General features: G+C 38.0%; 1 protein-coding gene across 1 annotated transcript; it reads right to left on the reverse strand.

Annotated features, from left to right (window-relative positions):
• Nucleotides 1–2,422: 2,422 nt before the first annotated feature.
• On the reverse strand, nucleotides 2,423–26,987 carry PCSK1 (proprotein convertase subtilisin/kexin type 1). The gene is made up of 14 exons (XM_088537559.1): nucleotides 26,808–26,987; nucleotides 26,008–26,112; nucleotides 22,478–22,588; nucleotides 20,187–20,333; nucleotides 19,724–19,800; nucleotides 17,854–17,942; nucleotides 13,935–14,107; nucleotides 11,637–11,849; nucleotides 10,299–10,399; nucleotides 9,089–9,322; nucleotides 7,601–7,758; nucleotides 5,260–5,393; nucleotides 3,425–3,586; nucleotides 2,423–2,791 (listed from the first exon to the last, which is right to left on the reverse strand). Exons 1-14 carry the CDS (start codon nucleotides 26,985–26,987, stop codon nucleotides 2,429–2,431), a joined length of 2,247 nt encoding a protein of 748 aa, XP_088393685.1. The 3' UTR covers nucleotides 2,423–2,428.

Here is a 26,987-nt window from a genome sequence, read left to right on the forward strand (position 1 = left end):
AAGCAGCCTCTAAGCTTCATTGCACAGAAGTAAAGCTCATCCTAACACATCATATAGGAATATTTTTGTAGAAATTAACTCCCAATTCTGAAAAAATCATCAGTGGAAATATGTTAGTGCTCTCAATGTCCAGTAGCAGCTATTAGAAATTTTAACATTTTGCTTGCTCAATAGTTACCAATCGCCATAAGAAAGCTTCTGAATTGGACGACTTCTGTATTTTTTATCACTTCTTGTTCTAAGCAAATTGCTTAGTACAGAAAGAGTGATTTAGTCTAAGAGATATCCAATCTCAGAGTTGCTATTTTTGAAGTATGATAACATGGAGTAGAAATATAGAAGAATTCTTCAAATCAGCTAAGCTAAATTTACCCAAAGCTGGCAAAAATGCAGAGTTAGCTCAAGATTGGCACTAGAATGAATGAATAAGTAGAGATTTTCAAATCGTAAATTTGGTAAGGCAAGATTTAAAGTCGTCTTTAAGCAGTCCTGATTAATTATAAGATAAGTACTGTCTTAAATTAAAAGATCTAGGAGGAATTTTGAGAAATCACTGTCCAGGGTAATGATTTATCAACATCCCTTAAAGAAACAGACAGTGAAAGACAACAAGTATATCTTGAACGCTTGGAAAATATATTTCAATAGATAGATAGGAGAAACAGACAGGGAGAAAAAGAAGTAAAACTTAGTCGGTATTTATTCCTTTTATCTTTAGCACTGTAATTTGGTACAGGGTTTTTTCTTCCATTAGGAATCTTTATTTCCTTCATCTAGATACCCCCAAATTCTGACTGTCCAGTATTATACTACTTTTTCATTATGAAAACAAAATAATAAGCCAATATTGACTTTAAATTTAGAGGGGCATGTATGGAAAACTATTTCTCTAACAAACACTTCCAGTCACATCATTCTACTCCAGCTTTCATTTTTTTTCACCTGCGATAGGGTGATCGACCTTTCTTACCAGGGTTCTTCTCCCTTTGCTATCCCTTTTCTTCTCACTACAGATTTTCCCCACATTTCTCACTATTCATTTTTTTCCCCTATTATATCTTTCCATTTTTTCTTTCCTACAAGTGCTACTGTGAGGGAGCAGCCTGCTCATGCTTCTCCCTCAGAGTTACTTCTATTTCCTTCTCTTTTACCTTTTCCTTTCTCCTCCACATCCCAAGCAGTCTTTCTTTCTACTGACTCCTTTCTCTTGATACTTGTATCTCAAGCCTCTCCCATTCACTTTCCTTTAACTTGCTAAATATTTAGGAAACATTCCAATGGCCAGTCTCTAAGTGGACTTTGCAGAAATAGTTCCCCTTTCCACTTTGGCCACAGATCAAGGAGAAGGCAGATTCGTTGTCTTGACTGTCGAGGATGCAGACATCTCAGGAGATTTTTGTATTACTTAAGTTTAGAAACCTAACTGAGGCTCCATATGTAAAAGGTCAGTCCCCCAAAACTCCTACAGTAAAAAATAAAATATATGGGTACTCCATCAGGTAATTCAGGACCAGCGTAAAAACTAGCCAAGTGCTTTGAAATGTTACTTACAGGAGCCTCTGTCTTCATTAACTATATACAGCCTACAAAGACTAAGGTTTCAATTCAGGCACTTCATTTGAGTTAAAATTAGGTGGCAAGAATGCTATCCCCTGGTTTGGCATGCCTCATTTGGGGCTCCTTTGTGTTAGTATCTACATGCCTGTAGCATACGTCAGAAATAACTTCATTACTGTGTGCTTAGAAAAAAGCTTCTTTCCAATAATGGATAGTAAATGAGTGGTTGGCATTTTCCTACAATGCTCCAACCCAATTCCAGGTTTACAGTTGTTCCTTTCCTAGAGAACAGAAGGTTGCATTGTTTGGAAAAGGGACAAAAAAAAAAAAACTGTGACAGAAGCAGGACTGGTTGCCAGTCTTAAATCCTGAATAAATGCCAAGCATAAAAAAGACTGCAATATCTATTACAAATCCAGAGATGAGTGTATCTCCCTATAGCTTTGGCTGTTCAGTTCAAAACTGCTTGGTAACTCAGGTTTTGAATCTTACTGCATGCTAAGGGAATAGGGTGGAAGAAAAAGCAATGTGAAAACTGTTTAAAATAGAGCATTAGGGTTCTTCGTTTTTTTTTTTTTTTTTTTTTTTTTTTTCCCCTGGGGGAATACTGTTGTGTTTCATGCCTGAAGGGGCAAGTCTATTCTGATGGCAATGAATAAAGGCTTTGAAGAAAGCTATTACTAAAAAGCATCAGTTTACTGCCTTATCCTCCCACACCTATTTTTGTCCTCTTCCTGATATTTGTATTAAATATGAAGCAATCAAAGCAGCAATCACACAACTAGAGCATACAATAGACTTCTGGAAAAAAAAAATGTGGAGGTGGGGTGGGGAGCATGAATATTTCCAACTCAGCACCATACCCTATAGTTTAGTTTCCTTCATTCAGAATATCAACCAAGGCCTGCAGCAGTCTGTCATCTCTATGCTTGTATGGTTTGGCGTTGTAAAAAAGATCAACGTAGTCACTGTACAGACTTTCTTCTGAGTCTTTTAGCTGAAAAGGCTTGTTTAACTTTTCGAGGGCTTGATAGAACTGTTCGTATGGAATATTTAACTTCTCACTTGCAGCCTTCTCGGGAAGGCGCTTCTGAGCCATCTGCCTGCTAAAGGCACTTTGCAGCAGGTGCAGCATGGCCTTGGATGGAATTTTATCTTCTGCTTTGGCACTGCTGCTACTGGTGCCTTCTGTGACTTTGGGATTTTCGCTCAGGTACTCCACTGTGGTATGATCCTAAAATACAGAATAGTATAAAGAAGGTTAGGTGTCAATGAAAAGTTGACTAGAGCTATATTTACTCTAAATAGCAATTTTTTGTGTGTGTGTGCAAAGAGATGCTATTTTTTTTTCACATGGGACTACTAGCATCTAGAAAAAAATTAGATCATTATATAACAAATCTGACTATTGAAAGCACTACAGATACAGTTAACTAAATCCCTCTGAATCAGAGAATCTCTGATTTTGTGCTGCCATTAGTTACACACTTTATTCCAAACTTCCAGCAAGCAGGCTCTTTTGGGGTCTGAGACTTGCTTTCACTGGAATTATGATAAATGCTGTGTATCTGTTAGAGGAATAATCTTCCTTCATTGCACCACTCAGCTGCACTAGATATTGAGCTGACAGCTGTAGTGCCAATAGTCTCTTAACATCCAAAAGCCCTTAGATGTTGGTATATGAAAACAGAGTCGAAAGAAAATATATCAGTTGTTGAAATGGACATAACCACAGTGCTCACACTTCCATGTGATTAAGGGGTAGAGAAAAGAATACAGAATGAATGAGTGTCCTCTCACTAGAAAAGAAATACCATATTCTTATAAATTGAAAAATAGATAAGGAAGTAAATTAGCTTAATATTACCTCTACAAGGTCTGTCATCTTCTCCACTCCCCTTCTATCATTTTGCACAGCATTGTAGGATGTGTACACACGTGGCTGCTTCATGTGCTCAGGCTGGGTAGACGTGCCATGCAAAATCAGTTTCCAATTTACAATTCTCCCTTCATTTTGTATTCTTCTGGACTAGAAGGCAAGGATGGCATTAGGATAGGTTCTCAGGAAGTATGAAGTAAGAAGTAAGAAAATGAAATGGAAGATACTTGATCTGAAGTTAGACAGAAGACACTAAAATAAACTACAGGGCTTTCAGTATTTAAAATTAGACAATGACTTATAAGCACCAAAGGACATTATAAACAGAATATGTCAGAATGTGGAATTTAACACAAAGTCTTGACTATTTCAAATACTCATATTCTAATGCAACATATTTATATATGAATCATGTAAGCATTAAAGGAATTTATTCTGTGTTATTAGGGTTTGTTCTCAAGTCAGTCTCTGGCAACATCGCCACAACAGTTGCCACTGAAACAGTCATTTGCAGTAATATTCCATAGTGGTTGATGTACAGCAGTAGTCTGAAACACAGCTTGTGGAGTACCAAATGCTTTATCCATTATTTTTGACGATAATATTTAAAACTGGAAATTTGAAAGTAGTAGAGACAAGTATGGAGAATGCTGAGAATTGTCTTCATCAAAGCTTCTTTTTATAACTTTTTGCTCAGACAATAGTTACTTGAGACAGCTGCTAAAGATCTTAATTTCTGATAAATCTTCCATTAATTTTACATGTATTTATTCTAGCATTCAGGATCTTCTCTCACTTGAAAATGGAATAAAACGATATTCTTAAGAGCATTCCAAAAAACGTGTTATAGGAGTTACAAAGAGCAGGATATCTGTAACCATGGGGTTAGCTATAAGCCCACAATATTAACTCTACAATGATGATAATTATATTTACTCCTACTGCCTTGCCCATCTGCTCTGTACTTGGCATCATCCCGCTGTTTGCAAATTGAGCCCAAAAGGGATTGGAGCCTCAGTGTCTGATAGGAAACACTCAGTTCTTGGCAGGATCTGACCCCTAATGACAAGCTTATTGGTAGGCAACTTCAATGAAACTCTCCAAAGATAAGTGAGCTTGATCTCCTTGAAGAAGATGATTTTTTCAGTTGCCTATCAAACACTTTTCTGGTGGTGCATTGTTGCAATCCATATCTCCAGGTGGTTTGAGCAAACATATTTATTTTATATCTGTAGATTTCTTGATTCAACCATTGAAGTTTTTCAGCAATAATTATGGCAGTAATTAGGCTGAAAAGAAGGTAGGACAGATATATGGCAGAACAGCTCTATAAAGTCACCTGAAATTTATTAATTCAAAGGTTCCAAGTTAATGAAAATTATGAACAATGACCAAGAGGAGACTAGATCTATGCTCTTCTCTGCAGGAAAAACTAATTTGCAATGAATCATATATAAATTATATTATATTACATATTATATACTCCATAAACCACAGAAAATTATATGAAATTATTTCTCTCAGTATAATATGGCATGAGAAATATATAGGCATGAACTTTTATTGATAGGTATATATCTGTGAAATGAGGCTGGTTTTGCGTTTATGCAATGAACAAGAAAATTCGACCTTATCTTTTTTGTGTGTGTTTCAGAGGAGCCAGTCTAATCTTTCAGCCAGATGGATATGTACTTTAAACCAAGTCCTATGGGAGTTTGCTCGCTGAGAAGACCCCCTCTTCAAGATGCTTGACAGTGGCTATCAATCACTTTATCTGTGTTAGTTGCCAAATACCTTACTACTTAACATATAGATTTACTTACCACATCAGTAATTCTTAATACCCAGGTGCCTGTTGGATTCTCTCCCCATGTGTGAACAGACATGAAGTCCCAGTTCTTAAAGCCATTAGGAGACTTATCTCTCTCTCTCTCTGCCAGTAAGACAGTGCTGGTTCCTATATTAGTATAATAAATGAGTAATAGTAATTTTTCAGCCACATATGGTTTTATTTTTCAAATTACTCAGCTGGCAGGCTATACAGTACATGCATAGCTAACCTGGAATATACAGTATTTAACATGGGCTTAGAATAGGAAATATGCCATTTCTGATCACTGATTAATTATTTTCAAAGCAATATTTAAAGAGCAGAAAACTGTCATATTAGGTCACATTAGAAAGGTACACTTTGCTTAGTGTTCAGCTTCTACTAAGAATCAGTAGTATACACTCATTAAAAAAAAAAAAAAAAAGAGCCTAAGAAACATATCACACACAGTCAGTCTTTCTCCAGCAATAAACAATTCAGAGAATTTATGATGTGGAAGTTTCTAAAACAAGCCAGCATTTTAAAAAGACACTGATAGATACATTTGTCTTTAATTTGGTTGCTGCATTTTAATGATTTAATTCTAAATTCAACAGCATCCTGTGACATTGACTGTTACGATCTAACTTGCTAACCTAGATTACTGCCTAGAATGTGTGGAAGGGGAGTATCAAACATTTAAGAAACAGATGTGGTAGCAAAGAGGAAAATACTGCAACAAATGAAAATTGTACCAATTAACCTATTTTTATGAAATGCATGAGCCAAAATAATGTTTGCGCTCATCAAAAGGAAGAAGCAGCAAGGAAATGGGAGCATGTACGGGGGAGTGGGTAAAGGCAGAGGTAAGGCAGTTTAAGAAGGGGAAGTGGGACATCTCCTTTCAGTAGCAGTGAGTTGTTAATTCATCTTACACAGTATTATGAAATCAAAAGGTTATACAGAACTCATCATTTTGGCTTTTTTGGTGAGTTAATGTAAGCGATTACATCCTGAAACACTAACACAGGGAAAAGCATTCACATTATTTTTATAATTATTATAAAAATGCAGGAGTTTCTGTGGCAGAAGAGATTTTGCTGCACAGTAGGAGACTTGTGCTTGTTTGCATATAAAGAGTGAGCAATAGAGCTATATTTACCTAATATAGAGCAGAAAGCCCCAGGGAGCCTTATCATAAGCTATAAATACATTTAAAAATCACACCATAAATATAGAAAAGGAACAACATGCATTCAGTAGGAACATTTTAAAGAAAGGTGGGAAGAATTGAGAGAAAGAACAATTCAACAGTTTAACCATGATACTAAGGTAGAGGCAGTAAAATCAATGATTGTTACCTCAGCTAAAGCCACAGAAGTACAAAAGGACATGAGAAGATATTACTGTCATCAGGCTTTTAAGTCTGATGTTCACTAAGATTCACCTAATTCCTAGACATTAGCAGCAGAGTGAATTAGGGACTTCTTATTAAAAGTTCTTCTCATTTCTTTTATGAGCCTAGAGACAGCCTATCCATTTATACCCAAGCTAAAACTCATCTGGGATGGAGTTACATTTGGAAATGCACACCAATGGTTAAGAAAAAAATACAACATAGTAATATTGAGGTAATCTGACATAATAAAGAAGGTAAACTCAGAAAAGGAAGATGTAAAGTTAGGTTTGAAAGGAATCACAGACAGGTAGGGTTTGGAAATACACAATATATACAACACATTATCTCTGCTCTCCAGGAAAGTCCTGCAATAATGATGTGAACAATGTTCTAGCATTTTACTATCTGTGAATTACTAGTTTAGTATTAGGATATTAGATTAGACTGATTTTTAAACGGTATCTGAGAGCGCTTCCTCTTTTTTTAAAAAAATATTTTTTTAATACTTTTAATACCTACAAAAGATCTTTGTCTATATTTTTTTATACTCATTCTGGTCTCTTTCTTCTTCTCATGGTTCTATTTCAGAGCACTGTCAAGGTATTTTAGCACATTTAGTTTATGGTAGCAAGGTGCCTAAGAGAGATATTATGTTTTAAATATACCAATGATAAAACACAATTATATGAAATCTAGGGAGTAGATTTCCTCAGTTTTCCAGCACAGTAAAGCTGATAAGCACCACCAAACTATAATTTGTTGCATGTCAGAGGCAGAGAAGAGGATTGAGAGATCTAGTTGCCTAATTCCAGGATGCTTTGTCTTCACTCACCTGCCGGAAGTTTTGTCTAACAATGTACTGAATACTTTTAATGAAGCGAAGAGCAGATCGTTTTTAATGAAATAAATTTTACACACTACATAGTGGAAACAAGCATTTCTCTTCCTCCTTTACCTGACGGAGACTCCAGGGTGACATGAAGATCTCCCCTACGGGAATACTCGATTGTTGCCTCAAGCTGCACATGCTCCAGTGACGCAATGGAGTTTTCTTGACCTTCACAGGCTTTGGTGGGAATTTCAATGATGACCTCCCCATTTGCTCTTAATAATCTGGCAAAATTAAGAGAAATTGTTGGATTACTTATAGAAGATTGCTGATTCTGTATTATTATGTGAAGGGCAGCTTTGACACCTTTATCAGAACAGCAAGAGAGGAAGAAGAATTTTTTGAATTTGGAGTTGCTTTGAAATCTCTAGAAGAGCTGTTATCATGGAGCTAAATTTTGCAGGAAGGATATCTTTTTTTTTTGTCCTTTGTAGCAAATCCCATTTCTAGGAAAAAAAGCATACATCTTTTGTACATTCTCAGAACACTGTGCATAGCTTTCTTTGCACAATCATCTCCTTTAATTTTAATGAGAACTGGCTATCTACATCTCCACCTAAGTCATTCAGAATTAAAGACCTTCGGATCTTTGGTTTTATAATGTAAGATAAAGGCTTGTAATAATAATAATACATAAGCAGTATGACATAAATCACTACTGTATTTAATAAAAAATGGAAAAGAAAAAACAACAGATTGTGCAAAGGAGATGGAAAAAAAAAGCAGATTGATAATAAAACAGAATAAATAATTGGTTACCAGGCAGTAACACTCCACAATACTGTAATATGTTTCTACAAAAAGATTTTTGGTGCACTTACATAGTATAATCTGTAGCTTTGAAATAAATGCATTTGTTCTATGAGGGGACAAGAAAGGTGTAAACATTCTTGATTAACCAAGTTAATGATTAAGTATAACTTACATAACTTATATGTATTTTGAATTTCATTTAGGCTGAGTACAATTTGTGTGTATTGGTGGTAGGTCTGCTCAGTGAGCCTTGCATTTCACAAAAGCACTGTTATGCATCAAATCTAAAACTCAACATATCACCCTAATTTGAAAAAGCACTATGTATGACACAGAAAAAAAATGTTAAGAAAAATTACAGCTTTTTTTTTTAAGGCCTGTGGGAGACTTTGGTAGCCTTTTCTTCATCTGCTGATAGCAACATAAACTTTCATATGCGATCACCTTCAGTCTCACAGTCTCATCCATCCATACACTGGCTACACAATAAGATCCTATGATCTTATTCTTTGTTAAAGATTTCAAAGTCGCAATTTCCATGAGCCTTACACTAAATGGTAAAAAGCAAGAAGACAAGTGCTGCTTGCATGCGCCTGGAATCCTGAGGAATACAATAAGGCAAAAACAAGCAAATCAAAGAGAAACCTCTAGGTTGTGGTCTGGCTTGGAGAAATCTGGCTTGGTGCAAAATTGTAGTCTGGCTTGGAGCAATCCAGCTTGGTGCAAAATACTCCCCTTCAGGTTTTACTAAAATAGATGCAATCTGTTCTAAAATTAGCTACTATTAATGTAAATTCTTACCTCGGTTCAAAGCTTTTGTCTTTGACAATACACTCTTTCTTTTCCGGCACACCTTTCCATCTTTCAGGATCGGCTAAATCCACCAGTGCATTGGCATTGAGCAATCCAAACCCAAATCGGCTGTTTACCATGAGCCCAGCTCCATTCTTTTTCCATCCTGGATTGCCAGCCAGTGGATCATACTCAGAGGTCCAGACTACCAAGTGTTGCATATCCCTCCAGGTTAGATTTGGGCTGTTGAGAAAAATGTTGCTGGTTAATTTTTATAGGACTATCTAACTATTTTCTCTCAATTATAGGTCTGCATATGCTTAGGAGTGCATATGGAACCCACTTGCTTTAGAGCCAAGAGCACAATGTATGCTTATCCTCACAGGACTTTAGACAAACAACATTTCTGTTTAAATGAAGAACTGATACCTAGCAAGATTAGAGCCCTGTTCTTCTAAGTTATTCAGGTATTTAAAGGTAAGTAGTCAACAAAGATAGTACTTCCTACCCCTCTTTGCTGGACCTTAACTTTGAAAACATTCACTGATACTTGATTCTGTTTGGGGTTATCTACACCCTTTAAAACACGGTCCCAAATATCTCGCCTAATGTCATAAAAGAAATGCAAGAGAAAAAGGAGCTGAACTCCAATTTTTACAGGACTAAGCCTAAGACCTAATCCCTAAAGTGCTTTCTTTGAAAAGTTTATTGTCTTTCTCCTCAGCCCCTCCTCTCTCTCATCTTCTTTCCTCTGTATATCATAAACCAGGACTACCAGCCCTACAGGATTTGCACCTGCCTGCTCTGACTATCCAGCTTGGCTGCTTCTCATTTTAAGCCTCACCCTCAGCAGCAAGACTCTGCAAACTGCGTAAAGACCTCGCTGAATCTTGTACAACTTGCTGTCCTCAATTATATTATCCTGCTACATGTGCAGCCTCATCACCTTTAATGCAGCTGATTGGAGCTCAGCAAGCACTTATTGCCATGCACAACAAGGTCTAAACTCATCATCTCTTACCTGTGTTCACCCTGCTTCACTAAGTAGGCACTGTGGCAAGTAGCTCCTCATTTCTGTCATCAGACTGAACAGATCTGACTGACAAAAACCGGAGTCCAAGCCTAATATGCTGCCACTTCTAAATACACAGCATTCAGGGGGAAGAAAGTGGGACGACTGAGACAGAGGCATTTCAATGGTGATTCTAGGACACCTTACTTTGCTTCCAAGGCTAGAGCAAAAATTCCTGCTGCCAGTGGTGCAGATGCAGAGGTCCCAGTGTGAGTCTCTGTACATTCATTGTGAAGATCAGCACTTGTCTAACAGGAGAACAGCAACAACAACACCAAAAGAAAGGTATGAAAACCAGTGGTAAAAACAGTCATATCCATACTCAATAACATAAACATGTATCCTTTACTCAGTGCATATTAATACATTCCTCATGTATCACATCACTTAGCAGACTAAATGATGGATGTTTAAATCCATTCATATTTCCATCTACTCTTTTTACATCAACTATAATTTTTGCATCAAAAGGCTTTGTGTTGGAACAAAATACTCCCACACTGAACATCTTACTTTATTCTAAGGCTTCACAATAAGCGTTTCAGGCTTACTGGTGAATCATAAAAACGCATCATTGTGTTGGGTCTAGAACATTTAAAATTACTGCCTGCTTCAAAATTACTCACAGGATTAGTACTACTGTTCTTCTCCCTCTTCAGCAAAAGAACTATAATTTGCAATGAAGCATGCGCTTTAGTTCAAAACTAAATGCCCAAATCATTTGCTCTGGTATCTTAAGCTGGAAAGGGAGAACGCTGAAATCTCCAGATCTCAGCTAAAATAGAAACTATTTAGGAAAGACCAATCTTTTGAGTAACATGCACTGACATTATTTTAATCCTCATCCATGTAGTTTTTTGTAATACTAGTCATCAACCACAGCAAAACAGTACAGAAATTTGTTTCTTCAAAAGGTAATGAAGGCCCTGATTTATCCACCTGCTAAGTAAATGGACATTTCCCACTTAAGAGGTTGGAAACACCACTATTTTTGCCATCAGTGGGAACGGAGGGGATGAAAATCTTACAGAAAGTAAGTGGTAAAATGGCAAGGAATAAATACTAGAGGTCCTTAGATTCTGAATCTCGCTTACTTTCTTTTTATTGTTACAATTTTGTTAAATCTATCAGATCCTACTCATTGGTTGGGACCTCACTCTCATAAGAAGATTAGATCTGATTTTTTAAAGAATAGGAACATGTCAAATGTGATGCAAAGACCTCTGTCACACCAAACACTAGAACATTTAAGCATTCTGACACAATCATCACTGTCATTTAGCTACTGCTTTGCAGTAGAGGATGCTCTGGGAATAAATGCAGTTTTTGGATTTCTAATTCCCCAGGGTTTTAATATTCAAGTACTAAACATGGAAAACCTAAGTAAAGCAAGCACTTGAAATTAGGCATATAAAAGCTCTCGCTTGTTATTTTCACATGTAACACATATCTAGGCATGTTCTGAATCTGGTAAAATCAACCTACAATTCTTTGGTCAGTATAATCCCCACTGCTGTACGCTGTGGCCAGAGTTGACGAGCACTTCTCTGCATACCAGGGAGAAAGGCCTTGCTGAGAAGCACTGCTAATGGAGATGGTGTAGATACTATCAGTGTAACCATCACAGTCACAGTTGTCACCCTGACGACCTCCATTTCCAGAAGCCCATACAAAAATGGAGCCTTTTCCATTTCGGCCCTAGAGGAAATGACAGAAGAGATTACCAGAGGAAGAAGAGGGCCTTCGGTCTCTGCAGTGCATTCTTAACTACTCCTCCCCACAAAAATGGCAGTATAAAATCCCAGACATTTGCAGATGGAAGAAGACAATTTTCCACAGGCACTGTGCAACACAGAGCTGGAAGAAATGGGCTGGATGATATATCCTACTTCACACCTTTTAGTTCAGCGAGTCTAGATTTAGCGTTCCAAATACAGCAACTTTCCTCGGAATAAGTTTTAGATTGAAAAAAAGAAGCTGTGGTCAACAGGTAAGTTTTGCCACATGTCAATGTTTGGTCCTAAGTATTTTTAGGAAAAATCACTATTTTTAAAAGAAATGGCAATTTCCTCAGGAGTTACTTCACCTGCACTTCAGACAATCAGTCTCAGGGCACAACCACTTTCATTCCCTGCTCTGGTCTCCATTGTATAACGAGGTAGAGGCAGCTAATAATTGTTGCTGACAGCTGGCAGTGGACTGAAGCAGCAGCATGCAAGATATCACAACTACCCTATATAAATATCAGATACTGTATATTAAACTGTGCTAGTCCTTCAGTGGAAAAACCTGTTTCATGTGAAGAGCAACAGTTGTATTTTCATTCAGTGCTAACAGATCACTGCAAACAGCAGTCAGAGATACAGATTTTTATCATGCATCTACAGACAAGATTTGATTTTACTTGGGCAATGGGTAAGAGACATATGCAGCACTTAAAACATTAAAAATAAGGAAACAGAAAAATAACTTGTATTTCTTATGATAAGGTAAAATAGGAAGGATAACCCATGCCAACTACAGCAAATGAGATAATATCTTCTTTGGAAAATAAAGGCTGCAGTCCAGTGAAGCTGGCACATGTGAGCAGCTGCTCTGATTTCACTTGAAGTGCTACAGCGTTTCTCAGATGCTTAGGGCTAAGGCATATGCTTAAGAGCTGTTGTGGGTCAGCAAGAAAAACTGCTGTGGAGCTCCATCACCGACCGACTTAATGGGAGGGGAGAGCACCCAGATCCTTGCAAACAGATGCTTGGAAATTAACGTGTAAGTTTGCTTCCCTTAATAAATAAAACAGTCCATAAAAAAGATCTGTGTTCTTTACCACAAAGATAACCTGCTTTTTCAGCGTGAGATCACGGAACATTGGCTCCCTAATTCTTGCCTGTAATTCTCCTTTCTTTGCTATCAACTTACAGACTTAGATCTCTGTTTATCATCAGCTCATTCCTCTCAGCCTCCATTCTTCCTTCAGTGAATGCCTGTCAGTTGTCAGACTGCTCTTTGTCTTCTTCCCTCCGTCTGCTAATGTTAATTGCCTTTTTCTCCAGAATCCTTTCTTTGCATGCGCCCTTCAAGCTTGCCTCCATTTCTTTGCTTTCTCATCTGTTTGATTCAATTTTCTTCTCTGTATTAGTACCTGGCCATCTTTAGATGCCTTTTCACCTCATTGGCAAGGGCAGTTTATTTATGTATTCTCAATAACTCTCCCAGTCTGCCCCCTACTTATTATCCAAACACATCTAAAGAGGATAACATAAAAAAGAACAGTAAAATCAATGTTTTCAATACTCTCTATCATGTATTTTTACTGTCTTCATTTTAATTGGAACGTGATATGCACCAACTTATTAACTAGTGCAATTAACACAGTAGATGTCCATCCACACAGTGCTAAAATGCATCACTATTTCACCAAGTAAAATATTCACCAAGCAGAAACTTTCTATTAAATTTTTATAGGCTCTGAGTGCAGAAATCCAATTACTGTTCAGAGCAAAACAAGCAGACAGAGAAGATGGGGGGTAGGGTGAGACAAAGGCAGCAGAAGTAAAGGTGGAAAACAAAAGGTTATCTGTGGAGGATACCTGCCTAAAAAAGCTGAGAAAGCTGTACTGGTGTTTTTTAAAAGTTATGTTCTGGCTGGTAATTTCTCTGAACTGTACAATTAAAATCTCTTTCCCCCTTTTCAATTGCATTTGAGTGACAACAGCACAAATTTTCCTTTTCCTCCCTGATAGGAACCATTTTTACATTCTGTCTTCTTTCTCTTAAGCATCCTACCTGTTTTATCCCATATTCAAAAGCCTTCTGTGCCAGTCTGCCAGGTCCCTCTACAGTTTTACCATCATCATTAGGGCCCCAGCTTGCACTGTAAATATCGACATGTTCGGGATTGAAGCCAATTGAACTGGCTTCAATGGCATCGGTGACTATTCCATCCAGCATACGTATACCTTAACAGGAAAAAAACAAGCAGATTGAATTTATTTTCTGTTATCTCTTCTTCGTGTTACTTAATGGTTTGCAAAGTCTCCAGCACAATTAATACAGAATTATTACACGTCGGCCTACCGCTGTTCATTTAAGTAACACTCAGCACAGTTATAAAGTCCATGTGAAACAGTACACTTACCCTTTATTTGCAGAGCTTGGCACTCTCTATGCATATTAAAAACAAACTTGTAAAATCTTCACTGCACTTATTTACTTCTGTCTCTTTTTTGCAGAGAGCAAAGAATATATGTTATACACTGTTCCTACTTTTTCTCATTGCATTGAGAGTTCTTTTTTGACTTCTCTTTCCTCCTCTTTGTTAAATTTGTAACAGACTTCTTTGCTCCAATTGCTAATAAGTGACTGAAATTAAACAGGTTTTATCAACAGTTCTTAGACCTTTAAGATTCGTAGGAGTTTTAGTTCAAAAAAGCAGCTTAAAATGTTCTGCCTAAAACCCTTGATCTTCGCAGTCTTTAAACATTTGCTGTCTTTGTGATGTCATTTCACTAGCTCTTCAGTCTTCACCACAAAAGATTCTCACTGCTGATTTCCTACTTCACTCTTTCTACTGTGAGCAATCCAGAGATGCTCATGGTATCTAGCCCTTAACATTTTAATAGCCTCTGCACAAGCTAACCTTCTTCAGAGAAAGCCTGATCTCAGGGATACTTAAAACCCAGTGGCAAACAGCAGCTCATCTGCACTGCATCTTTAGCTCTGCAAATCTCTGGATCTGCACTAGGATTGCTACCATTGTCTGCTGCTGGATAGGGATAGTCTGACATGGCTCTCCAGCACGAGCAACAGCACAGCAGAATCCTGACAGAGTAGTCAGGATTCAGCTTGGGTATTCCAGCAACAAAAATGCCTGTGTTCCCTTGATCTTGGCAAGTTAGTGCTAGACCAGTTGCAGTTCATGGAGATTTTTCTGAAGCAAAACAGGCAAAATGGGAGTATTCTATACAAAAGAAAAAAAAGACCCTTTGCAGCACATCTTAATCAGTCATGGTTTTTTATACTATAAAGGTGGAGGGAGGAAAAAAGCCTGTAAATATAATTCTTTGCCCAAATGGCTACTCCTTAAGACTCCTAACAACTCTCTCTCCGAGAGAAAGCTGTGTTTTATTCTTTCATATTAATTAGTTCCAAAATGAGACATAAAGGAGTTAACCAGCTCAGCCGCTGCCACTCCACTGCTGGTGGTAAAGCTGGAAATAGCATCAAGTTTTGTCTTGTACTTCAGATGCTAAAAAACAACACTTAACCCTGGCTAGGCTTAAATTCAAGCTATTTGCTCATTTTTTGGCTCAGAATCATGAGATTCTCTCATACCGGTGTGCTGTGAGCAAAGATCTGTCTGTGTGGAAATGACTGCAAGCTCTGGGTGCTCAGTTATAACAAATAATGAGATATTGGGAATGCAGAGACTAGTAGACAGATATTTTTCAAACAAGACAAAGACAACCATGCAGATAAATAACACAATAAGGATGAAAAGAGAAACCTGGCAACATACTGGTGAACACAGTTCAAGAAAAAAAAAGGTTTGATGAAGAGGTTTGATGACTACAGCGATATTTCCCTAAGCAGAGTCCAATTCTTTGCTCCGGCACACTGTTCCCCATTCTTCCACATGCTTATTGCTGTCATCAGTGCCACAAATTCAAAACCAGGCAAAGCCCAACACATTTTCAGACAGATACATGTATCTGCCTGGCAGAAAAGCTATATTTAGCAACACACTACTGTGCTGGAACTCTCAACCCAGTCCTTCCTAAAATGGAGCTTCTTAATCATTTGATTTCCATGGCAGCACCAGAGAAATATCATAGCACGGTGTTATGGTTAGATATGTGTAAATATATATGCTCTGCTTTACTAGGAAGACCATTGAAATGCACACATTTCTGAACTCCATACTAAGTAACAAATAAATATTAACTGAGACTGAACGGTATCACTTTTAAAACTGACATTAAGAAGTATTTTTTTCACGCAGTACACAGAAAACCCCATGGGATGCATGGCCATAAGGCACTGAAGAGACTAAGCAAGCAAAACATTTCAGAAAACTGCCAGACATTAATACGACTAATGAGAACACTCAGGATTATTAGTTATTACTTTTAAGGAAAACAAAAAAATATGAATGGAATGTTTTATCTCTCAAGGCAAAGTTAAACCAAACTTTGAAGGTTATAGAACAGGCTACTCCAAATGTCAGGGTTTCTTTCTCTAAAGCAGCTATTGCTGCCTGTCAGAGAGAAGATACTGGCCACAGATTGCTGGATTTATTCAGTTTGGCAACTGCTACAACCACTTAAGGTAGTCAGCCTGAACTAATGCCAAATAGAACTGCGTAACGCATCCTTTCATGGATTTAAAATATGCCTGGAAAGAAACATAAAGCCTCAATAGCTTTGAACACCAAAAAAAAGCCTTCCAGTGTTTAGCTGGACCAAATTTATCTGAATCCTTTGAAGACTTCCCCAGTCTCTCACTGGTCTTCACTTGCACTTTTGATACATTCCTATCTCTTATCAGGCTGGTCATACATACCCTTGTATAATTTCTTTCAGCTTCTTCATTCTCTCTCTTGCCCTTCCCTTAAGCAGCCTTCTGGGCTGCTGGATTGCATTTCCTCCCATTAGCTCCCTTTCCTGGACAAATCAGCTGGCACAGATTTGTAGTTTGCATTTGCAGATGAAGACAGGGCACATGCAAATAACTGTGGAAGAACCTTCTCTGTAGATGCAGGCGGCTTAAAATACAGTCACAGTGGGAGTTCACGTATCTTTGCAGCTTCATCCATTTTGCCTTGCTTTGAAAATTTGGTGTCTTTGCCTTATGAGTGAGATATTTTATTTAAACAGAGTATGAGAGTGCGATGCATTATGGCAAAGGAAGACTGCAAAACTGACATCTATGACAGCTCAGTAGAGTCAAGGGGAACCTAGAAACGTGTAAGACTGAAATGGTGGGAACAGCAGTTACGGTTGTCAGTTGCCATTCACTGTCCTTTGTTTAGGAGGAAAAAAGGAAGTAATAGAAAAACTAGGATTTTACAAGTTTCTCTTCCTTGAGCTAAATAAGCACTTGCAACAGATACTTCGAGTGCGTCTATTTCATGAACCTATAATGGATTAAACTTTCATTTACTGCTTTAAAATATCACAATTATTGATTGAGAAGTAAGAAGACTTAACCTATTTTCAAAATTAACTTAATGGTTGTAGCAGAGAAGTAAGCTATTGAAACAAAAGCCACAATAGTATGAATACTTTGACATGACTTTCCAAATACAACTGTGTGTGAAAACCATATGCTGCAAAGCATGGGTAAAAATGTGGATACGGTTGCTTTTACTCACTCAGTTTGTTTCCTTCTCCCATGTCACCTCCTTCCAGCAGAAGCAGCTAAAAGAAGTGAGCTTACTGTTCATTAAAAGATAAAATCTCATCTCTGGGCACAATCTATACCCAAGATATAAACTAAATTCCAGATAGTATGTTGGCACTTCAGAAATTGCATCATATAGATGTAACACTGTGATCAGAGGATTTTGTAGTTTAATACCGTGAGCGACATTTCCTGAGAAGGACAAATCATCAGTGTATCAGATTAATGGTGACTGAGAACACCTGGCACTTCCCAGAATCTGTCTGGTAGCCATTCACACCAGACATTATTTTTGTTTTCTTACCTCCAACTTTGGAATTGTAGGCTACTCCAACCCCACATTTTTTATTGTTGGCTTGCATGGCAATTTCTCCTGCACACCGTGTCCCATGCCTGAATAAATACAGTAAGAATAAACAACATATGATAAACCACACACTTCTCCCTAATGCACACAAAGACTCCCCAGTGATCCTCCTGATTTATCAGATGTCTTCCTTTACCTGAATGTAATGCAACTATTGATTAACTTTTGAATTATACCAACCCGATGCAAAAATACTTGTTTCGCTTAGGCCTCAATCAACATAAATGTACCCATTTTATCATCAAGAGGTCATCACAATGAGGTGATAAATACCTAATTCAAACCAGATTGCAGTCCACAGACCCACTGTCAGCACTACTACTACTACTATCAGTACTTTACTAGCACACAAAATTGAAGTAACATTATGAGGCTAAGAAACTGCTAAATTCCTTCACAAAGAAATGTGAAAAGTCACTTTTAATCAGATATTCAGATATTCTTCCTCCTGCATTTACTTTGGATTTCACAGTCTTTGAAATACCTTCACCATTGCGAATTTTTCTTGCGACCAAGTATTTCCTACGCAATTTTTTCTTGCCATAGGGGATTCTTTCATATAAGTGTAATTGTAAAAGAGTAGTATTATTTAAGACCAATAATGTTATTCAGTGAAGTGTTTGAATGCTTCTGGGTTGAATTCCATTTGCTTATTTATAAAGATTAGAGATAATACAGCTAGATTTAAGAGATAATCTCACAAGAACCAAAGAATAATGGCCTCCCACTCTTAAATAATGCTATGACAAAATAGAAATGTCATTTCCTAAATGTTCCAGTCATGGCACATTCATCCTTTGACTGACTGCTTTATCTCCACACAATTTCTGATTTATGTTGTGGATGCTATTACATTGTCTAACAGACAATAGTTCCTTACTGCATCTTTACTGAATAGAGGCATCGTAAATGGCTTAGTAAATGGGCTTTTTCTGCACATCAGTTTTTAAAGAGGTCCATTCTCTTCTCTTTCTAATGGACAAAATTGTTCCCTGAACTTCCATGGGTGAGCTTAGGTCCGACAGCTTCATCATGATGTTCCACTGAGATCCAGGGAATGTGTCTAAAGAGAGCATGGGATAAAATTCCTCACTCCTTCCAAGACACATAATTACACTAAGTGAAAGAGCTTTTTGTCCACGCTCAGATCTTCCAAAACTTCCAAAGCTTTCATTGTCTCATTGGACACATTTAGGCCAAATCTGGTCTACAGACCTCTGTGTTTTTCTTCAGAAGGGACAGAAAGATTGTCCAGGAAGTGCACATAACCTCCTTCAGCATCTGAACATACGTCAGTTACAGGAGGACGTCTGAAGCATGAGTTAACCTGTGCATGCGTGTACCGAGCTGGAAGTTATTTTGTTATCCCAAAAATTGCTGGCAGTACTAGAAATAAAGCAGTTAACTGCAACAGCTGACCTGAAGGGATGACCAGAGCTTCCTCTGAGAAACAGTCTCTTCCAGAGAACTTCAGAGGGGATATGTATTCTTTTAACACTCACAGTACAAGGCGGAGAACTGAAGTCAGTATCTGTTTAGGTAGATATCACTCTACAAACACACATCATGACCTACACAGATTATTCCTTTCAAATACAGAGATTTTTGGAACTTTAAGGGAAGATTAAAAATAAAGAATTCTTCATCTAGGGATTTCCTTCATTCCCAATGTTTGTGCAATGTATAAGAGCTTTTCTTTCATGCATATGTGTTGCACTGGGCATGGACAAATTCTGCACTTGAATATCCTAACACAAAGCAATAGTTTATTCTTTTGTTCTCTTTAGACAACTGGGAAGCTACTCACTTGTTTTCATTTGTTGGGTCATATCTAGGAAAAGGATCCTGATCGTTGTCATTGAAATCATAACTTGCCTTTGGATCCTATATTTAAAAAAAGGAATTAATTGTGACAAGTAGAAAGTGGATTTAAAATCTTTTAATGAAAGGAGTTTTACAGTCCTTATTAACTTTGTGTGCCTCGTATTGGCAGCAATCAAAACAGTAAAATTTAATAGGCATTAACAATTCCATAAACTTTTTATGGAGCAAGAAAGATTTTAATAATTCAGCATTAAAACAATGTATGCAAACATGCGTGGGAACTACATTCAGTTAGAAAAAAAAAAAAAGCTCTCTCTCTTAAATAACAGTCATCTTTCTATGACATAGACAAGGTTCCAAACTACACCCAAGACAAATATTTCAGCCTCCATGACATAGGGGCTGCCTGTATATCCAGTTTACAACATTTTAATGCCCAGACTTACGTAGTTATCATAGATGTCAGTATGATTCCACTCCAAGCCATCATCTAGTACTGTGATGACAACACCTTTTCCTGTGATCCCTTTTTGCCACACAGGGATAACATGGAGATCTAATTTGGGCAGTGATGGAGTTACTCTTGTATCTTGCTAAGGGACAGAAAAGGATAACAAACAGGTCAATAGTTTTATCATTTATATCACACAGGTCCAAAGTCAAGGTGCTCTAAATCATCCCAGCCTTAACTTGCATATTTTGCATATATTTCCCAAAAATTAAACAAAAATGAGCTTGCCCAAACCTTCATAGCACCGAAACAGTTCTCATATTACTTAAAGCTTCCTGAAGACCACCCTGAATAAAAATGATCTTGTACTTAATAGAGATGGGCAACAAAAACACAGGAAATGGTAGGGAAGTGCTAATGATCCTTGAAAAATCTAGTAAATAACTAGATCTACTGATGTTTGTTCATTTCACCTGATGAGATGGTAGGACAGTAACCACTGGGCAACAAGCTGCATTTTCCCCAAATACACTTTCTCCTTTGAAGTCTGAGCTAGCCAGAGCAAAGTAATTAATGGATAAAACAATTAAGGTAGTCACTTGGTTATGAACATCTGTGCTGAATCACAACTTGCTGTTTACTACCTTCCTTATTGTTCCTGTGGAAAATCAATTGGAAGCATGAATCATCTACAGCTCTTTCTTCCAAAGCAAGTTTTTTAAGGAATAGCTCCTAAATGGGTCAGTTTTCTGCTCTAATATGAAGCATGTAGTACATACATCTCAGTTAGAAACTTTGCTCACTGCCCTATAATACATAGTTGTAAATATTAGCATTTTCTTCATTTTTCTCTGTGCATAATTACCTAACTCAATTGCAGGTTTTTCGTTTTGTTTCCAACAGAAGGCTGCACAAGGAATGAGGTTTAGATAATGAAATATGACTTTTCTTTCTTTCTGACTGCTATGGTTCAGGAAATTTTTTAAGGTTTTAAGTTTTGTTCTCTAGAACCCATCAAATAATCACTTTCCTGGTGATGCATGAAACATTTTGAATGGACTAAAAAAACACTGACATCAAAGCAGGCAATAACAGATTTATTATTACAAGGCAAGGGAAATATTTTGGAAGAAAATGTTTAACACATTTATATATTTAATCTGAAATTACAGTTCATAGTAGAAACAAGCATAAGCATCATGCTCTCTGTTTCTTATGTGCAAAAAGAAGTGAAAACCACATAAAGCTGGAAAGATGAGCTGTTTCTCCTAGAGAGTACATTTCTTTCCTCACAAAAGAGCTTTTCTCTTACTCTATGTGTGTTTGTGTATTTGTCCAATAAAATCACCTTGGAAATTCCCTGTTTCCTATTAAGGGAGAAGTAAGGAGAGGAGAGAGCACAAAACCAGTTTTGAAGAAATGTAAATTTTTTTCAGATTTCTATTTTCTGTGATCAGAGGAAGTTTGCAGGATTCTTCTTGGGAAGAGTTTGTGCTATGCATTTTGCATTGCTTTTTCTTCCAATTCAAAGGAATGAGAGGGCAAAGCTTCATACAAATAGGTTACACTTTGGTAAGCTTTCTCTAAATCAAATTCAAGAAGAAAAAAAAATCAAGAAGTGGGACCGAATTTGTGTTTGAGTATTTCTTTTGATTTGCTGCCCCTATCCTTAATCCTATACCTATTCTAAGCAGAAATAATGAAGACTAGACTAAAGGCACACGATGCACACTGGAAGAGAGAATCACAAGAAAAAAAAAAATAAATAACCACAATTAACTGTATTTCTGATTTGTCACAAACATAGAAACTATAGAGGGCAGAAAATTCCTTTTTATTTGTATTTTGAGCATATGAGCTATAGAGAAACTCTTCACCTTAAATCAGTGTGCAAAGGGAGAAGATGCTTGTCATATGCATAAGAGATTTTGTTTTCCTCTAGAAGATGCAATATTCACTACCAAATTTAATAAAGAAATAAATTGTCAACCTCAGAGACGATAAGGGAAAACTTATATGATGGCAAATTTTTGAAATTCTTATAAAGTTGAGTTTTAGCCATTCTACTGTTTTCTAATGTCAAGAATCATGCTAAGCACCAGATGCCTGAATTGGCTGCTAGCATTTTTGCACAAACTACTCTTTGAAAAAGACAGAAGGTTGACTGCAAATATCATGCATGCATCCTCATCCACTCCATTCAATGCAATCGCTTTGACACTGCTAAAAATACAGCTGATAACTGAAATTCATCACCCCCCATTCCATAATGAAAAAAAATCTTACCAGATACCACTGCTGATTCCACATAGGATCATTGAAAAAGTTTTCTGCTGAGTGTCTCAGGGTGGAGCGCTTAGTTCGCTTTTTTTCATACTGCTGTTCTGCCCATGACACCTACAATTGTTTGTATAAACATGACAGGTAAGCAAGCCTCAACAGGTTGAAGATTTTCTTAACCTAGAGGTAAAGGGCTTTTCTTGCACCGCAAAATTTTGATACGTAAAGGAAAAAGTGGTATGTTTGATACCAAGACAGTTATTTACACAGCAGCAGAGAGTACTTAAGGAAAGAGGACCTGGAGAAATCATAATACTATGATATCAATTCATATAAAATAATTTCAAGTTAACTCCTGTGAATGCCACACACTGCAGGCTTTTCTGTTGAGTGTTATCTAAGCCGTCGTGGTTACTCAAACAACCAGAACACTGTTTCTTTTCCCTCTCTGCGAATGTTGGGAGTTTACAGAGAAAGAAAGATTCACTCTGCCTTTAGTCTAGCAGTCATAATGACACTGTTACTCATAGTCCAGCTGGACCTTCAAGTCTCCTTCCCAACAGTGTTTTGAAGTGTGTTCAATTAGAAAGCTATGAATATTGGACTAACTTCATCACTTACATAATTCTATTTAAGGCAACTGGAAGCCAAAATGATCCCACGTGTTTTGCTACTGTGTCTATGCACTGAACTGCAGAGCATTTATGCATCAACAGTCATCTCTAAAGTTACTAGTTTGCATTCTGAACATGCTTCCTGTTTGCTCTCCTGAACTGATTACTAAAACTAGTTCAAATCAAATCCAGATTTTGACACCTTTCTTTAGACCGTGTACTGCATCTGTAGATAAGGATAAAATGTTACTCACTGCAGGACTGCTAGGCTGATACAGAGCAGCCTGGTGTTTTTCATCCCGATTTTCAGATAGGAAAAGCAAACTCAAGTTCAGTAGCTTGCCATGGTCCTGCAACAAGCCTCCAGTGGAGGATGCCTTTGTACCTAGCTTTTTGCTTTAAAGCCCTGAACAGGTTCCAGTACTTTGCTCTACTGTTATCCAATGGTTTTATGGTTCTTACATCTGTCACCATATGATACAGTAATGAATGTCTCAGAAATTATTTTAACAAAGAAATGCACTGATTTGATCAAAATACATTTTCCTAATGCGAGTCTAGTGGAAATTAGGTACAAGAACAAAAATCCTTAAAAATGGAAGCTATTCTACACAAGTAATTAGAAAGCTCTCAAATCATACTTTGTGACATACTTGGAAGTAGTACAAATGGACAGTCCTACTAGCCTGAGTTACCAACAGAAGATAAATATATCCACACAAGCATAAACATTTTAAACTGCTTTACTGATATCCAAAAGCATACATATACGTGCAGAGGCTGGAGCGGTTCTCTTTCTTTCCTGCTTACAGCAAAGCTTAGCCTCTTCATCCCCTAATGGTAATTAACTTTTGACACCTTCTGTGCTTGTTATTTCTGTGATGTGGTCAAGTGCTCTGTGGGAAATGAGCTGAGACCACCAAGCACATATGTCACCCAAATAAGCCAAATGTTTGTCACTCAGCAGCTGGATTGTGTTCAAACTACTCATCTATTACGAAAGGCCTCATGCCAAATCTTCTCCAGCCACTGATATAAGAAGTAGTGAAAATGATTTTGATTCAAGTCTCTTGCAAGAAAGTAGATTTGGGAGCCAGCGCAAATATTGAAAGTTAGGGAACCAGATAATTACATCCTTTCAAAACATTCACAGCCATTATGTATTTTACAGCAAACACTGGGACAGATACAGGAAGCAGATAAATACTTAGACTGGAGCCACATTTTGCCCCAGCCTTCACACTTAGAACTGGCTACATAATTCATGAAGGACCTATACAAACAAAAGCAGGATTGGCTTCTCCTCTTTCCCTTTTTTAAAGGGTTAATTTTAGGCTTTCAAAATAAGCTGTTACTGAACAAGTGCAGCTCTCGGGAGTAAAGGTCCATGTGTAACTACATAGCATTACATGATTGCTTTCTGTTTGTATACTTACATAATGACATAATTGCATCTCACTCATTCACATAGCTAATTTGTATGCTATATGGTAAATAAAAGAGAAATTGGAGAAAATTTAGCAAATCACCTGCAGCACTTTGAAGCCATGTTTTTAGGATCTAAGGAAATAAATTTGCCATAATGATTGGCAGTAAGCTACGTAACACAATCGCATCCATTTTGCTTATGACATTAGAATTCAGGGTAGTAAATACAGTTATGTTTTCCTGTTTCCCTGTATAATATATGCATTCCAGGTAATCAGTCCAAAAAGCGGAAGAAACTGTAACCAAAATTCTGTTCCTGAACAACTGTATTATGACTGTATTGAAAATCTGAACATAGGTTTGGGTATTAATTAGGCCGTTTGCATTAGATCTTTTTTATGTCCTTTATATATAATTGCCTACACTAGAACTCTGACTTTGAGCATCCCAGTTTAGAATGACTTCATCTAACACACTTAGCTGTTAAACCAGGTTTACAATTAGATGGGAATGTGCCGTTTTCAAACAGAATAGGCAAAACAAGGCATTTGCTGTATGTCCCCCTTCCTTTGTTCTTCTGTATAAGCATGGAATGGCATTTGCGATCCTAAACTTCAACTCAAATCATTTGTTCTCAAGTGTTCTGTCCTCAAATGACAAAAGGGTATTTTTCACAACTAGACAGCTCAAAGTTTGGGACAGCTAATATCTTGATTGTGGTTGCTGCAATAATGCTAATGTGAGTTCATTATTCTGAAGCTTACCAGAAACTGTGCTTAGGAGGAGCTGACAGCATTCTGCTCCCTTCTTTAAATTTGCCACCCGCCTTGCTTGCCCAGCACATTTACCAACAGGCTTGTGTACCTCTTAAACACAGTTTTCTTCACCGGTGAATCTACCTTAAAGCACTCAAGCCTTGACAGGCTGAACTCCTCTACACGGTGCTCATTCTCTGATTTCAATGGGATGCTAGAGTGCCAAAATACTACAAGCTTAAACCTTGCGATGGGTCTCTTTGGAGAACAGGTTTTAGCTTGCCACAGAAGTGAACACAGCAAAATCTCAGTCCTTTTCCTTTCCTTAGTTTTTCGCAAAACTCAGTCACTTCAAATCATACCTAATTTCCTTAGCTATTGCACAGACATGGCCTAATTAAGCTCCCTGTATCTACGGATTTTTACTCTGAGCCCCGTGGTTCCTCATTCATATTTTCATCACTACACACTGACATCCGAGATTCCAAACCTTGCAATGAGGCAAACCTTATATCTTAATTCGGAAAACACTTGCAAAAAACTATGGCAAATGAGGGTCAGATTCTGCCTCTTAATGAGAGAATAATGAAGTATTATTCAACACGAGTATGGATTGCTGAATATATTAGACTTGCAAAATGAGTAAAGCATGCCTGTGACCTCATTAGAAAGCCAGCAACTTGCAGAGAGCATTAAAAAAAGATACAGGACATAAAAAAAATACAGCTGTAACACTTACCCGCTCATCATCAGAAAGTCTTTTAGTGATATGAATGGCACTTCTTCGAGACCGCCTTGGATGGTTTTTATGTCTGAATAGGTAGTGATTTTTGAGTGATCCAATCTATAAAACAGAGTCAGACTTTAAATACTGAGAGGTATTCCCCTACCACACACAAATATCAACCATCACAACCTGTCAGAATTTATTCAATAGATGAAAGAGCAAGACACTAGCCTCTGGATATTTTAATCAGAATTAAAACATTTTTCAATAAGAAGTTCTCACCAAAACCTGACTGCTTTTAGAAGGAACTGGGGTGAAATGACCTCACTTGAGCTACTCTACTCTTCTCGTAGCCACCTGTACCTCTATACCTGACACTACCTATGCATTATATGTTACATATGTTTATGCACTTAAGTGCTGAAACAGCCCCATTTCGAAGGCCTCGAGCACGTCCTGAGCTAGCACCTGCGGAGCTGGGCACCTGCCGCAGGAGCTGGGCCCCGCCGAGTGCCGCTGGCACCAGACCCTCGCCACACGCGGGGAAGGCGCTATTACGCAAAGGCAGTTACTCATCCCTGACAACGCTGACGTCATGGCATCCCAAAAAAGGGAAAAATATATATGTATATATAAAATATAAAATATGAAATATAAAATATAAAATAAAAAATAAAAAAGCCCCGAGTGAGGTGCGCCCCGCAGCAGCCCCGCCAGGGCCGGTCCGCAGGGCGCCCCTGCGCGGCGGACGGCCCCGCGGGGTAGCCGGGAGCCCGCGCGCAACTTGGCGGCGGTGCCCGCGCCGCCCCTACCTGTCCCACGAGCTCGTACTCCAGCTCCTCGGCGATGGCCCTGGCGGCGTCGCGCCCCGCCGGCACCTCGGCCGCCCACTCGTTGAGGAACTGCCGCTCGGCGCAGCCGCCGCGGGCCGCGCAGCAGGCGCAGAGCAGCGCCAGCGCCACGCACGGGCCGGGCCAGCGGCGCCCCGGCAT

Source organism: Tinamus guttatus, unplaced genomic scaffold (genome assembly GCF_059628265.1).
Source record: "Tinamus guttatus ecotype Peru unplaced genomic scaffold, ASM5962826v1 Tinamus_guttatus_pri_ptg000813l, whole genome shotgun sequence".
NCBI classification, from domain to species: domain Eukaryota; kingdom Metazoa; phylum Chordata; class Aves; order Tinamiformes; family Tinamidae; genus Tinamus; species Tinamus guttatus.

Excerpts from the sequence above, each read along its gene's own strand:
- PCSK1 (XM_088537559.1), bottom strand. The coding sequence starts at position 26,987 with ATGCCGGGGCGCCGCTGGCCCGGCCCGTGCGTGGCGCTGGCGCTGCTC. Across the intron at positions 26,113-26,807 it reads AGTACGAGCTCGTGGGACAG|ATTGGATCACTCAAAAATCA; the intron begins GTAGGGGCGGCG and ends TCTGTTTTATAG. Across the intron at positions 2,792-3,424 it reads AGATGACAGACCTTGTAGAG|GATCATACCACAGTGGAGTA; the intron begins GTAATATTAAGC and ends TCTGTATTTTAG.